Below are 15,109 nucleotides of genomic sequence, written 5' to 3'. Positions count from 1 at the left end.
TAAGCGTTGGTTCTAAGACAGAAAGAAGAATGGTAAGGGCTAGGCAGTGGGGGTTACGTGACTTGCTCAGGGTCACCCAGCTAGGAAGTGTCGGAGGGCAGATTTGAACCCAGGACCCCCAAATCCAGGCCTGGCTCTCCTACCTACCTAGCTGTGCTACCTTGTCCTATATACAATATTACATAATATATGCTTACTGTCAAGAAGGTCACAGATGTCATATTGGGAAACATTTCACTTACTAACCATCCATCCATCAGCAAGTATAAAGTGTAGGCTACAGTTCCAGCCACTGTGCTAGATGTTGGGATATAAATATAAAGAATTACAGTCCCTCCATCTAGAGAGCTTATGTTCTAATGGGGGAGATAAATATATACAAATATGTAGCACAAATAGGAAAATAAATGAAATAATAAATATTCATTAATAATCAGTTATTAATATAATTTATTATGTAATTAGTAATAAATCAATAATTTACCATTCTTCTGCTGATTAACTTTGTAATGCAGGGAAAGTCATTTAACATGTCTGGGCCTCAATTTCTTCATCTAGAGGCAGCTAGGAAGCCCTATAGAGAGTGCTGGACTTAAGAGTCAGAAAGACGGGGATTCAAATTCAGCCTCAACTACTTGCAGGCTGTATGACCCTGGTGTAGCCATTTAACCTCTGTTTGCTTCACTTTCCTTAACTCTAAAATGGGATTATAATAGCACCTATCTGGGGCAGCTGGGTGGCTCAGTAGATTGAGAGTCAGGCCTAGAGACAGGAGGTCCTGGGTTCAAATCTGGACTCTGACACTTTGTAGCTGTGTGGCCCTGGGCAAGTCACTTTACTCCCATTGCCCACCCTTACCACTCTTCTGCCTTAGAACAAATACACAGTATTGATTCTAAGATGGAAGGAAAGGATTAAAAAAAATGATAGCACCTATCTCCTAGAGTTGATAAGGGGATCAAATGAAATAAAATATATAAAGAGCTTAGTGGAACACAGCTAGATGGCTCAGTGGATGGAGAAACAGGGCTAGAGGCAGGAGGTCCTGGATTCAAATTTGACCTCAGATACTTCCTAGTTGGGTGACCCTGGGCAAGTCACTTAATCCCCATTGCCTAATCCTTACTGCTCTTCTGCTTTGGAACCAATACTCAGTGCTGATTCTAAGATAGAAGAAAGGAAAGGTTTAAGGGGGGGGGGGGAAGGCTGATTTTTAAAAATTCTCTTTCAAAAATTTGGTAATTTTTGAATCTGACAATTATCAAGCATCTGTACAGAACACCAGATAAAAAGGCTTAGACAAGATAGAGCGCCTGCCCTCATGGAGCTTGCCACTTCATAACGAGGTCCTTGATCTCACCTGCCTTCAGAGGAAAGGGCTTGTGTCTCCGGGCTGGTCACTGCCTTCCTAGAGTCACTTCCCAAACGGAACAGGTCCTAACCCTCTTCTGGCCTGAGAGAGGAGGTGAATTGTTCCCCTGGTCGGCATAGATTTCTTGAGTAGAAATGATTGCTCATCCCCCAGCCCCAGAGCTAGGAAGTGGGGCAGAGCTGTCTTTTTCTCTCTAGGGCCAGAGTCCCTAAAAGGGCAATTGGGCTCCTGCCTGAAATTCTTTGGGAACCCAAAGCTGTCTCTCTTGTCAGAGGAGCAGAAGAAACCTTAGTGTCCTTAGCCCCTATTGGAAGGGGGGTGGGTACGGGCACATCTATCGATGTTGTATGTATGTTGTTATTACGTGGGTGTCCTCTGAATGGGGAGTGGTATGTGGTAGGCATGTGTCTGTGGTATGTGGGTGGTATGTGTTTCTGGGAGTCTGTGTGTGTTGGGCGTGTATGGTTTGTGTGTGTGGGTGAGTGTATGTATGCATGTGGGGGGTGTGTGCATAAGCAGAGGGACCCTTCCTGCCTCCCCCACCCTACCTTGAGGTGTAATAGCTGGTGGGTGCCTGCTCTGGCTCCTAGGAGGAGACTGGAAGAGAAGCCAAACCACAGCTCAGGCCTCAGGGATTTGATCCTCCCCTCTTGTAGCTGGAGTGAGAGATGTGTGAGTGGGAGATGTATCAGAACTTAGGCAAGAGGGGGAAGAAATGAGGTGCTGAGGGGGTGTGTGGGGGGGAGAGGGGGGAGAGAGAGAGAGAGAGAGAGAAAGGAAAGAAGGAAGGAAAGAAGGAACAGGGGAGAGAAGAAAAAGAAAGAGGAAGGAATTGGGCAACAATTAAAAAGCATGAACATTATTTCTCCCTTTCAGTCTCTGTTCCCTCCCCATATCTTCTGGAGCTGCTAAAGGCCTCAGCAAATGCCCTGAGCAACCTGGAAATGGTAGCAAACTTTTCTCTTTTTTCTTGGAGATCAAAAGCACCAAAGCCTCAAAAGCTCAGAGAGAGATTGGTCCCTTAAGTCTGTGGGTTGGGGGTGGGGGTGGGAGTAAGGTAGAAGGTTTGGTGAGGTTGATGGATTGAAAAATTTAGAGGAAGGGTGGAAGAGATGATTAGGTCCAGTCTGAGGCACTTGTAGTGAAGAGGAAGATCATTCTTCCCATGAAGCCTCTACTTGTCCACCTGAAAAGTGGGTTCGGTACTTGAATTTTGTGGGGGTGGGGAGGGGACTCATCTTCGAGCCCCAGATAAAAGGAGCAGTAGGTGGATTGCTCTGTAATTAAACTAGCATCAGTCAACTAGGAGCAGCTAATTGGAAGAGAATTAGGCAGTGGGCCCCAGATGTTAAGAAACAGCTGCTGTGGGTGGCTTTCTGAAGTTGCTGTCCCACATCCAATATATCCTTATATGGCCCTCCTCTTTTCCTGGCCCCCTTCCCTCCCCAACCCCCCAGTCAATCCTCAAGACAAAAGAGAAACTGGAACTGGAATCCTTCCTACTTGTCCAATGTCAAATTGTCCCTAAGCATTTTATTCTAAGGAATTCTTCTGTTCTGAGAGCCAAGGTGGCTATTTGAGGAAATAGAGGCACAAGACGTCTGGCAAGGTCACTCAGGAACCGAAGAAGCTCTGATGCTGTTCCCCTGATTCTGGCCTCAGGTCAGGGTTTCTTACTTTCCAAAGCTGCCCTGGACCCACTCAATCCTAAAGGTTCCATGATGAGAGAGGAATTAAGGGCAGCTTCTTCTGGCTCTCCAGCTTGTGGCAGAGGACTCAGAATGCCAAGATTTCAAACTGGAAAGGCCCAAGGAGGTCACTGAACACATTCTCCTTATCTTCCAGATGGAGATGCTGAGGCCCAGGGAGATTAAGTGAATATTCCAGGGTCATGCTTTTTTTTTTTTTTTTAACCCTTACCTTCTGTCTTAGAATTAATACTATGTATTGGTTCTAAGGCAGAAGAGCAGTAACAGCAAGCATTGGGGGTTAAGTGACCCAGCTAGGAAGTGTCTGACACCAGATTTGAACCCAGGACCTCCTGTCTCCAGGCCTGGCTCTCAATCCATTGAGCTACCTAGCTGGTCCCTAGGGACACATAGGTTAGCAGGCAGCAAAACTGGGATGTTGTCACTCTCTGGGGTTTCCATGCCCAAGGCTTTCCCACTTGCAGGAAAAGGGTATGTGAAGCTGGGACCCAGCCTCTCAGCTCTTCTTTTCTCTATCCCCAAGGAAGAGGCAAATGGGCAAAATGGGCCTGGCCAAAGAAAACTTCCCTGACTTGTTGAAGCTTGTCTTTCGGCCTTTACTGTTTCAAAATCACTGAAAACCCCTCACTTGACAAGTGCAGTTTATGTCACTGGGGAGACAGGAACTCAAATTCTGTCTTGGGAGGAAGACGGACTTACATCACTCTACATTGAAGGAAAGACTATTATTGCTTTGTGTCTCCATGCAGCTTCAAAATACTCACTCAGGGTGGGGGAACCTCAGGTTCCCCCCGCCTCTCCTCTTTCTACCAGGGAGATTTCTAGTTATGGAGTGGTATCCAGACTCCCACATGGGAACAAATGAGAGACCCAGATGAGGTTGGGGGGAAGGGGTTGCTCAAAGAAATCCAACCACTTTTTTTTTTCTTCTAAGCATGGCAAGCCCAGCCTGGTTCCATGGGGGCTGGCGGACACCCAGAGGAAAGGATGGGAAGATTAGGGTTTATTTTGACCTTAAATGAATTCCATGCAGATGATGTACAAATAATAGTTATTTTAAGAGTCAACAGCTCAGACGCTTTTTATAGCTGGGCTAACAGCACTGAATGGGCCATCTTTCATTCATCACTTTATCTGTTCTCTTAGCATTAGTGCTGGCCAACCATCCTGGGTCTTTATGGTTATTCCTCCCCCACCAGCAGCCGCCATGCTGAGTAGAACTCTTCTCAGACTTGAAAACTGCAATTATTGACCACTCCCTCCCTCCAGCCTCTCAAGGCAGATAATCCCAATTCCTGGAGCTTCTCCTTGCCACCACACCCTTTCTTTGGTAGAAATAGTTTCCATGATTTCAGCTGGTTTGGGCTGGAACTGGGAATAACCCAGGTGTACCAAGTTTCTGGTTCCCCCTGCCGTGCCATCTGAAGATGGAACCAACTCTCTGTTTCCAATGGCCTTCCAGAGATGGTCATGGCAAGGATACTTGGAAACTTTTAGGTCCATGAGTGGAGCGCCCCAATGCTCCTTATTTTCCCCACTTTCTCTCCCCCCAGCCCTCTGCCCAAGCACTCACAGTGTCTCCAGGTTGTGCAGTCCCTCAAAACTGTTGGTACCCAAATGCTGGATTTGATTGTTGTGAAGATGCCTACAGACAGGAAGGAAAGAGAGATGTCAACATGAAGCATGAAGTCCCATTTACCTAGGGGTGTTCTCAAGCTCAGAGAATAAAAAAAAAGGGATAAAATGGTATGATGGACATCTCAGGACCCCTCCTCTACCTGTACCAAATTGGGGAGGGGGGTCCTTAAGCAGGAGGGGCAGAGGGAGTAGAAGAGAGTGGGGTTGTGTGTAGATAGGATAGCCTTCCCCCAGACATTAAGCTAAGGGAATTTGTGATTTTTCAAGAGGTCCATTTGATGGAGGTATTCTCTTGAAGGTGACAGCTGGGTGGCTCAGTGGCCTGAGAGTTGGGTCTAGAGACAAGAGGTCCTGGGTTCAAATCTTACCTCAGATACTTCCTAGCTGTGAGACCCTGGACAAGTCATTTAACCCCTATTGCCTAGTCCTTATTGCTCTTCTACCTTGAGACCGATATACAACATTGATTCTAAGATGGAAAGTAAAGGAAGAAAGGAAGGAAGGATGGGAGGAAGGAAAGAAAAGAAAGAGAAAAGAAAGAACACTGACTTTGGACTCAGAGAACCTGCATTCAAATCCTGTCTTTGTTAATCACTACCTGTGTAACACTGTCTACTCTTGAGACCTCTCTGAGTCTTAGCTTTTTCATTGATAAAATATAATTTAGGTTCGATGGCCTTTAAGGTTCCTCTCAGTTCTGAATCTATGATGTTATGGCCTCTCCTACATCCCTAACCATTCCTTTGCTGGCTCTTCTTTCTCTTGCTGTCTAGATAGGAGCAGCCTCCAAAGCTCTCCTCCCCACTCCCCACAGTCCTTCTACTTGTCCACTCCTAACTTCAACTACTGCCTCTAAGAGGAGGACTTGGGAATCTGTGGTCCAATCCGGACCTTTCACCCACCGTGGGACCCTCTATTCTTCAGCTCCCCAGAGGATAGTGCTACTTCACTCGGATGTTCATCTCAAACTTGACAAGTCCAAAATCAGCTCCTCCTTTCCCAAAGTGGTTCTACTTTCAGTCAGTGACTCCACCATGTTTTTCCCCCCCATGCCCAGGAGACTCTGGACTCATTAAATATGTGTCTCATACTGTCAGTCTCTCAAACAGGTCCAGAGTCCAAGATCCAGATGCCACTCCCAGGCTCTGATCCAAGCCTGGACTTGGTCATAGATGTTGGTTCCTCCAAGTCAGGCACCACCGGAGAAATGTGTGGTCATTGGAAAGAGCCACTAATGGCAGTTCTCTGGGCCATGTTCCTTCAACAATTAGCATGTATGGGGAAGCAATTATCCATGACCTCCAAGCCCTTAGTAATTGCTCTATGAACTTACCAATCACTCAGAGCAATTAGCTGGGAACTAATTTGCACTCTAACGTTCCCATTGAGAAGGCAAAATTAACCCTGAGTCCCCAATTCCTGCCAGGGATGCTATCTCCCAGGTAATTACTCTGACAGGCTTTGCCATGTAATTATGAAGGATGACTTTGCATTGCTTCTCTCGACTTGGTAAATAAAGAAGATGAGTCTGCCTGATCTCTGGGACAGAGCCTTGTAAGCCTTATTTCTGATTAAACATTGTTGGGATGTAGTATTTTGTTACAGGGCAAAAAGAATTCTTTCTCCACCATAAAGCCTTACTTTGAGGCAGCTAGGTGATCCACTGGATAAATCACTGGGTTTGGTGTTAGGAAGAGCTGAGTTCAAATCCTCAGATTCTTAATAACTATAAGTCAGAAGTCATCTAGGTGGCTTAGCGGATTAAGAGCCAGGCCTAGAGACAGGAAGTACTTGGTTCAAATCGGGCCTCAGACACTTCCTAGCCGTGTGACCCTGGGCAAGTCACTTAACTCCCATTGCCTAGCCTTACAGCTCTTCTGCCTTAGAATCAATACACTGTATTGTTTTTTTTTTTAATAGCTACATAAGTCACTTATCTTCTGTTTCAGTTTCCTCAACTGTAATCTAGGGCTAAAATAGCACTTTTTCCCCAGGATTGTTGAGAATTAGATGACTATATTTGTAAAGCATTTAGAATAGTGCTTGACACATACTAGGCTTGTTATTCAGCTGTTTTAAGTCATATCTATCTCTTTGTGATCCCATGGACCTCTGACTATGGGATTTTCTTGGCAGATACATGAGTATTTTGTTGCTTCCATCTCTGCTGTGTGATAATTAGATTAAGTCTACACTGCCCACTTTCCCCCCTTACAACTGGCAAACAGAGGTTAAGTGACTTGCCCAAGATCACATAGCTAAGAAGTTTCTTAGGCTAAACTTGAACTCAGGTCTTCCTTACTCTAAGTCCAGCATTCTATCCACTGTGCCACCTGGTGGCACACAGTAGGGAGTTGGAAAACATCAACTTCATCTATACATCCCAGGTAGGAATCTATCTCTTCCTTGCCCCATTAATTTACCCAACAGGTGGTCATCTAGCCTTTGCTCAGACCGCTCCAGTGACAGAAGCACCGGAGAGGGGACAAGTTTAATTTTTTAACTTATGCTCAAATCAGTTTAGTGCATTTATTCTTTTTTTTCAGGAGCTGAATCAGATTCTTTGGGAGCCAAATGTTAGTGTGATGCTACTCTTCTTGTCTTTAAGGGCAGCTCAAAAAACTTTTTTTTAACCCTTACTTCTGTCTTAGACTCAATTCTGTGTATTGAGGCAGAAGATGAGTAAGAGCTGGGCAATGGCAGTTAAATGACTTTTCCAGGGTTGCCTAGCCAGGAAGTGTCTGAGGCTAGATTTGAACCCAGGACCTCCCATCTCTAGGCCTAGCTCTCTATCCACTGAGCCATCCAGCTGCCCCCTCAAAGCACTTTTGAAGCTTTCCTTTCATTTGTCCTCTTAAGACCTCCCATTTGTCTTCACAAAAATCTGGAGGTAGATAAGGAAGGTGATTATTCTCATCATTTAACTGAGGTGAAATCGGGGTTCATACAAATCGAGCTCAACTGACTTACACAAAGTCATAACATGATGCAATAATTGAGCTAAGTTCGATGTCTCTGAATGGGATAGAAAATCCAGACTTCTGTTGCCTGGCCAAAATGAAAACTAGACTCTAGAACAGAGGTTCTTCACTTGGGACCTGTGGGTTTAAAAAAAATATATTGATAACTACTTTTCAATATAATTGATTTCCTTTTTATATATTTTATTTTGTGCAAAATGTTTAAAAACATTATTCTGATGCAGAAGAAAAACATATGATGGATCATGTAGTTTGATAGGGATATGATTAGGGTTTTGATGTTAAAAAATAACTCAACTGCAAATATGAATAACATGGAAATAGGTTTTGAACATGTATAACCCAGTGGGATGGCTTGTCAGCTCCAAGAGGGGAGAGGAAACGGAGGGAATCATGAATCATGGAACCATGGAAAAATATTCTAAAGGAAAAAAAGAAAAGAAAAAAACTATTCTGGGGGCAGGTAGGTGGTTCAGTCAGTGGCCTGAGAGCCAGGCCTAGAGAACCCAGAAACTTCCCTGCTGTGTGACCTGGGCAAGCCACTCAACCCCGAATGCCTAGAGCTTGCCGGGCTTTTGCTTAGCCTTGATACTAAGCCATCAGGTAAGGATTTTGAAAAAACCCAACAGCATTATTTTGAGAAGTGCCTAGGCTTCTCCAGTCTAGCAAAGAAAGAATGAAGAAGCCCTGCAAACTCTACAACAAACACACCTGCCCCAGCCCAAGAACAGTTAATCAGGCTAGTAGAGACTGAAGGCTTACAACAAGACTTACAACACCACAAGGCTGGTGAGATTCTGGAAGGCATAGTCAGGAATGAGGCGGATGCGATTGAGGGCCAACGTCATGGCCTGTAGAGAGGGAAGGTTGTTGAGTGCCCTGATGGGGATCTCCGAGAGCACGTTGTCATCTAGCCACAGATGGCGGAGGGAGGAGAGCCCCTCAAAGCTCCTCTCAGGGACCAGGGAGATGAGATTGGCATCCAGGCGCCTGGGAAGAAGAAGATGGAGGAGCATCAGTAAAACTGAAAATTATGGGAGCACGTGCTACTGGGAGAAACTCTGGGTCTCAGCTGTTGGATAAACCCAGCGGATGCCCCCTGGAAACTTCCAGCCCAAGACAGACCTGCACCAGAATGTCAGAGACCAGAAACTTTTCGGTGAAGACTTAGATGGCTCCTTCCAATTCTGATGGAGGCTGCTCAATGGATAGAATGCCAGGCCCAAAGTCAGGAAGACCTGATTTCAAATCCGGTCGCATATACTTACTAAGTGTGTGACCCTGGGCACATTGTTTAACCTCTGTTTGCCTCAGTTTCTTCATATGTAAAATGGGAATAATAATAGCACCTTCCTACCTCCCAGGGTTGTTGTGAAGAACAGATGAGATGGTAATTAGAAAGCACTTAGTGCAGTGCCTGGCACATTGTACATGCTATATAAATGTTAGTTAAATTATTATTACTAGCTGTGTGACCTTGGATAAGCCACTTAAGCTGTCTACCTGTTTCCTCACTTGGAAAATGAGGATAATCATTGTACCTACCCCACAGGGTTGCTGTAAGAGTAGAATGAGATAATAATTGTTAAATACTCAGCATGGTGCTAGCCCAGAGTAAGCACGATATAAAGATGAACTATTATTATTATGTTATTCTGTGATCTGTGCCCCAGGAAGGAGGGGGTGGGAGAGAAGCATCAGATATTGTTCCAACTGTCTAAATCCAAGGAATGGGAGATAAGAGATGGGAAGGCTGGCTGTTGTATCTCAGTGTCCCAAACAGAAGAGGCCTTGCTGATTGACAAAAGTTCTAAAGATGCTCCTGTTTTCGGATGGTTCCATCGACCCCTGAAACAATTTAGAGCTCATTAAATGCCATCCCGAATCACTCAGAAGATACTGGCCAGTCAAGCTCCACATGGAAAGCCAAGTAGAAGAAGAATCCACATTCTCCAGTGTGTGGCATGCAGGTAGATGAACAGCTCGCTGAGTTATCCTATCAGTACATTGCTCTTGGGTAGATGGTACAAATGGATAACAAACTGGGCACATAATGGAAAAGGATTAAGAGATCACCACTCCTTGGAAGAGACACACAGAATGGGCTGAGGGTTGGCTTTAGCACCTGACATGAGTGTCAAAAATAGTATAAAAGACATCATCCATGGAATGGGAGATCAGAGAAGGAGGTGGGCTAACATATAGCAAGGAGGAAAGATTACAGATGGGCAGCTCTGATGCTAAGCTGGCATCCATAAAACAGTAAATGAACCACAGTAAAAATGAACAGTGAGTGAACTGAGTGGAATAAAGCGAACAAAAATCCCACTACAAACAAAGGTGTGGATGGCTTGCAACTTGTACCAAAAATGAATTCCTTTATTGATCAAATTCCAAATCCATCAAAGAGTATGTTGAAAGCTTAAATCCTGAGAGTTTTGTTGCCAGCCACATAAGCACTCAGGATTGGGGATTGAGGGAGCAGCTGGGTGACTTAGTGGATTGAGAGTCAAGCCTAGAGGTGGGAGGTCCTAGGTTCAAACCTAGCCTCAGACATTTCTTAGCTGTGTGACCCTGAACAAGCTGCTTCATCCCCAATTGCCTAGCCTTTACTTCTCTTCTGCTTTAGAACCAATACTTAGTATTTCTTCTAAGACAGAAGGTAAGAATTTTCTTTAAAAAGAGTTTAAAGACCATCCCTGGACTTCCGGGTTAAGATGGCTGCAGAGTAGAAGCAGGGTGCTTTACTCTCCTAACCAACCCATACAGCATACTTCCAAAGGACAAAAAAAACCAAATCCAGATGAAAGAAGGGACCCCACAATAGGGCACAGTATTGAAGGTATGTGGGATTTGGGCATCTCCATGATATAAGGTGGGGGAAATAGCTCCCATCAAACTGTGAGCTGATCAACCCTTCCCCACCCCACCCACAGTACCAGAGTCAGAGGCTGCACACCAGAGTTAGAGCAAGCGGGGCTGCAAGATCTAGCTTCTTGGCAGCTAGCTGGGACCACCAGAACCTTGCCCTTGAGAGCAACAAGACTTGAGACCCCAGGAGACTGGAGAGCTCAGACCTTGGATGCGGGAGTGGAGCTAGAGAGGCAGCAGACAATGGAAGCAGCTCAGCGCCCTGAGACTCAGGGGAGAACCTCAGGTGGAGGAGCAAGTGTGGGCCAATTTCCAGGCTCTGGGCAGCTGACTAGGACCACCGGGGTCTTGACCCTGAAAACAGCTAGACTAGAGACCCCAGGAGGCTGGGGAGTGCAGACCTTGGACACAGGAGTGAAGCTGAGAGGGGCTGTGGACAGCAGGGGCCTAGAAGACAGTGGAAGCCAGGAGACTTGCAAAGTAGCCTCAGGCAAAAACTGTTACTTAGCTCTATACACAGAGAGTCTGCCTGCCTTACTCAGACTTCTGGCTGAGAAAGCATAATGATGATAAGTAAGGCCCAAGAAATAACCACCAAAAAGACCAAGAAAAAAGCTCTAACACTTGATAACTTTTGTACAGGAAAAAAAACCAGAAAGCAGAGGAGGACCAACAATTAAAGACATCCAAACCTTCCCCAAAAAATGAAAATTGGTCACAAGCTCTTGAAGAATTCAAATCTGAGATCATGAGAAAGATGGAAGAGATCTGGCAAGAAAAGTGGGAAATAGTTCAAAAAGAAAATAACAGTTTAAAAGGCAGAATTTCACAATTGGAAATTGAGGTTCAGAAATCAAATCAAATGATAAGCAAATTGAAGACGAGAAATGACCAGCTGGAAGCCATGAAGAACCAGATAGACCAGACTGGAAAAGAAAACCAAAAGATTATAGCCAAAAACCAGACTTTAAAGGCTAGAATTGGGCAAGTAGAAGCCAATGATCTCACAAGACAGCAAGAATTAAAGCAAAGTCAAAAGACTGACAAAATAGAAGGAAACATGAAATATCTCAATGAGAAGATGACAGATCAAGAAAACAGGTCTAGAAGAGACAATTTGAGAATTATTGGTCTACTGGAAAAATCAGAGACAAATAGAAATCTAGATATCATACTACAAGAAATTATCCAAGAAAATTGCCCTGATGTCCTTGAACAAGAGGGCAAAATAGACATTGAAAGAGCCCATAGAACACCCTCTACACTAAATCCTCAGAAGACAACCCCCTGGAATGTAATACCCCAATTTAAAGACATTTCCTCCTTCCTGGTGTGGCTGTTCCACTTCCAAGATGCAGTGGTTGCTCAAGGATCATGGGAGGCTGGATTATGTTGAGGGCAATGGGGATGGGGGAATTAGTTGGTTGAATATTAAAATGAAACCCTCTTGAGGAAAGGGCTGTTTTGGCATTTTATCTTTGTATGCCAGTTGTGAGAATTATAATTAATATACAATATCTCCAAATATTATATTTAATAAGGTTTATTAAAATTAATTAGAAACTAAAAGGCTAGATTCAAGAGGGAGCTCACCCAAGCCTCCAAGCAGGAGAGAGAGCTAGAGGGAAGAGTTTACAGAACTATATAAACAATAATGTAAAGATGCATGTAAACTTTAAGGGGAAAGGAATTTTGGGATGAGGAAAGAATTCTGGGAGATGAAGTTCAAGGTACACAATTTCTAATTAATACACCAGCTAATACCATTCTGGAGATACAAATAATAATGAATCAATATGAGTTGAAGTTAAATGAATTGAAGAACCTGTGTCACTGGGCCAAGGTCTCTAGTGACAGCACTGGGAAGTCACCAATACCAAAGGCTGAACACAGTGATCAGGCATCCTGAGCCACTGTTCAGTCTACATGGAATTTTCATGCAGAGCCTACCCACCATAATTCTAGTTTCAGAAGCAAGAATTAAGATGCATGATTTGACAAAGCTACATTAAAAGTACACTCTTTGCTCACATGCACACACACACACACATACACACACACACACACACACATTTTGCAGCATATTTCAGTATGGATCTGTATGAAGTATGGAATTGTCCTGGAAGATATAGGACATAGTATTGCTGTTCCCAGACTCTGGCTTAGTATCCTGCAGGTGCCTCCCCAAAGCTCTCAATCACCTGAGTCAAGAGTTCTAACCATAACAAGAACTAGCATTTATATAAAGGGCTAATTAAGGTTTGCAAAGCAAGATTTATATGTTCACCTCATTTTATCCTCCCAATAATCCTGTGAGATGGAATCTATTAGTATACCCATTTTAGAGATGAGGAAATGATGTCTCAGAGAGATTAGGAAGTGTGAATTTCCTCAAAGGTCCCTGAGTGTCCCCTGGCCCCTTGGGAATGCCTGGCCTTGGCTTCAGCAGGCCAGCAGGGTGAGGAGCTGAGCAGGGAGCAGAGAGGCTTGCTGTCTTTGGCTAAAAGCTTTTCTTGGGGGATGCTCCTCTGTTCCCTGGGCAGGCGAATCTATCCAGACAGAATTTCACTTGGCAAGAAGGAGAGAACAATTATGCCAATTAAAACCTGAAAAGAAAAAAGTCAACAGCCCCCAACAGCCCTTCTCTTTCTTCCAAGTGGGCTTCTGCTCCTTAAGTGATTCCTGATTATGATTCCTACCTGTGGTAATTGGGCAGATTAGCAGGGACCCCACAGGCCAGTGCTGGCTTGCTTAGGCCCGGGAGACACATTTTAACCTCTCTCCTGCCAAATCCCTCCTTCATGATTCCTTAACCTGAGCCTGAGGGAGGGAAGGAGGGAAAGGGTGCTGGATGCGGGGCCCCCTTTTCCCCTCTGAGCCCCAGGGGGGTAGCCTGCCATCAGAGGGCTGCCACAAGAAGGAAGGATCGCCAGGAACGGCAGGAGCAACTTTGCCAGAGAGGAATTCTCCCCAAAATTCAAATGAGGAACTGGGAAGGGCAGGCTAAAGCAGAAGGGATTTTGACTAGACAACGAGAAGAAGAAACTTACTACAAGCTGGCATTTATTAAGCACCTACTCTGTGCTTATAAGAAACTAATAAATTAGTTAAGGAAATAATTATTCTCCATGTACAGATGAGGAAACAATACTGAAGGGGTTCGATGATTAGGCAAGGCCATACTTCTACTTTTCACACTCCGTACCATAATTCCAAAGGGGAAGATCTTATCCATATATGTTTCAATTTGGAAATTGTTATTGTACCAAACACATTAGCCAGAACGGTTCCTTGCAGCAGGAGGCTGCCTGATGGAATGCTTCATCCTATCGTCCGCCAGCTCAGGAAACTCCTTGGCATGGCCCTCTCCTAGCATCTCCTCCATTCAGCAGCCTTTCTGGTCTCTGCCACTGCCAACCCTAATCTAACCACAATGAATTAGGGGACCATTTTTTGTCCTGTGCCATTGGCAAGTTTTGTGCTCGTTGTGCCCCTGGGCAAGGGTTGCTACCTATGGAGGGGAAGCTGGTTTCAGAAGATGGATGAGAAGATGGCTGGTAAATTGCATTTAAGGTCAGAAGTCCTGATCTGACCCAGCTTTGCTACCTGCTACCTGTTAGGCTTTGGTGCTGTTACTTCCTCTCTTACCATTTTATCTATAAAATGAGTGGGACAGCTCTTAAGATTCTTTTGGACTCAGGGACAGCCAGCTAGCTCAGTGGGTTGAGGCAGGAGGTCCTGAGTTCAAATATGACTTCAGACACTTCCTAGCGGTGTGACCCTGGGCAAGATACTTAAACCTCATTGCCTAGTCCTTGTCACGCTTCTGTCTTGGAACCAATACTCAGTATAGATTCTAAGATGGAAAGTTAAGGTTTGTTGTTATTTTTTTAAAGTTTTATATGGGCTCTATCTTTTGATTACATGAAACTAAGACACATATACATGAAGGAATCAATCCATGATCCCTTAGCTAATGCAGAAGCTAAACTCACTTGAGGATTCAAATATCCAGCCTCCTTCCTGCCTGCACATCACTGGCCTTGCTGTCTTTATTTCCATGGTTCCTTGATATTTGGACCTCCCAGGATTTAGGAGGAGGACCCAGAATTGCAGCCTGTTCCCCTTCTTTAACTCATATCCCAATAAAGGGGGGAAAGTTATAAAGTGCTAGGGAAGGAGAATGTTTGGCTTAGGCAAGGTTGGGGAGGGAGGTAAAGGTGAGGAGGGAAATGTTGAAACTGAAAAATAGCAGCCAGAGTTAAAATAGTTGTGTGTGTGTGTGTGTGTGTGTGTGTGTGTGTGTGTGTGTGTGTGTGTTTTTGGAAGGGTAACTGGTGGTGGAGAGGATACTCTTTTACAATATACTTTCATGTGGGGACATTGATTAACTTATTTCTTTATAGGTTGTAATCATACCTCTCTCTCTCTAGAATTTGTTTGGACTTTTGAGATCTCTGAGTATCCCTAGCACCTGCCTTGCATCCAGTAGTCATTTAAGAAAAATCTCATGGAACTAACATCCAGTGAAGTCAAAA

At 44.5% G+C, this 15,109-nt stretch overlaps 1 protein-coding gene across 1 annotated transcript in view; it reads right to left on the bottom strand.

The window, feature by feature from the left end:
• The window catches only part of LGR6 (leucine rich repeat containing G protein-coupled receptor 6), a 186,124-nt gene that overhangs the window by 49,465 nt on the left and 121,550 nt on the right, over positions 1-15,109 (bottom strand). Inside the window, exons 5-6 of the mRNA XM_044674923.1 lie at positions 8,475-8,690; positions 4,655-4,726 (exon numbers count right to left, since the gene is read on the bottom strand). Of these exons, the coding sequence (XP_044530858.1) occupies positions 4,655-4,726; positions 8,475-8,690 (288 nt within the window). The remainder of the gene's footprint in view (positions 1-4,654; positions 4,727-8,474; positions 8,691-15,109) is intronic.

This window comes from Gracilinanus agilis, chromosome 4 (assembly GCF_016433145.1).
Source record: "Gracilinanus agilis isolate LMUSP501 chromosome 4, AgileGrace, whole genome shotgun sequence".
In the NCBI taxonomy this organism is placed as follows: Eukaryota; Metazoa; Chordata; class Mammalia; order Didelphimorphia; family Didelphidae; genus Gracilinanus; species Gracilinanus agilis.
Note: the sequence above shows the minus strand (reverse complement) of the source record. Positions and strands in the feature narration are given on the sequence as shown.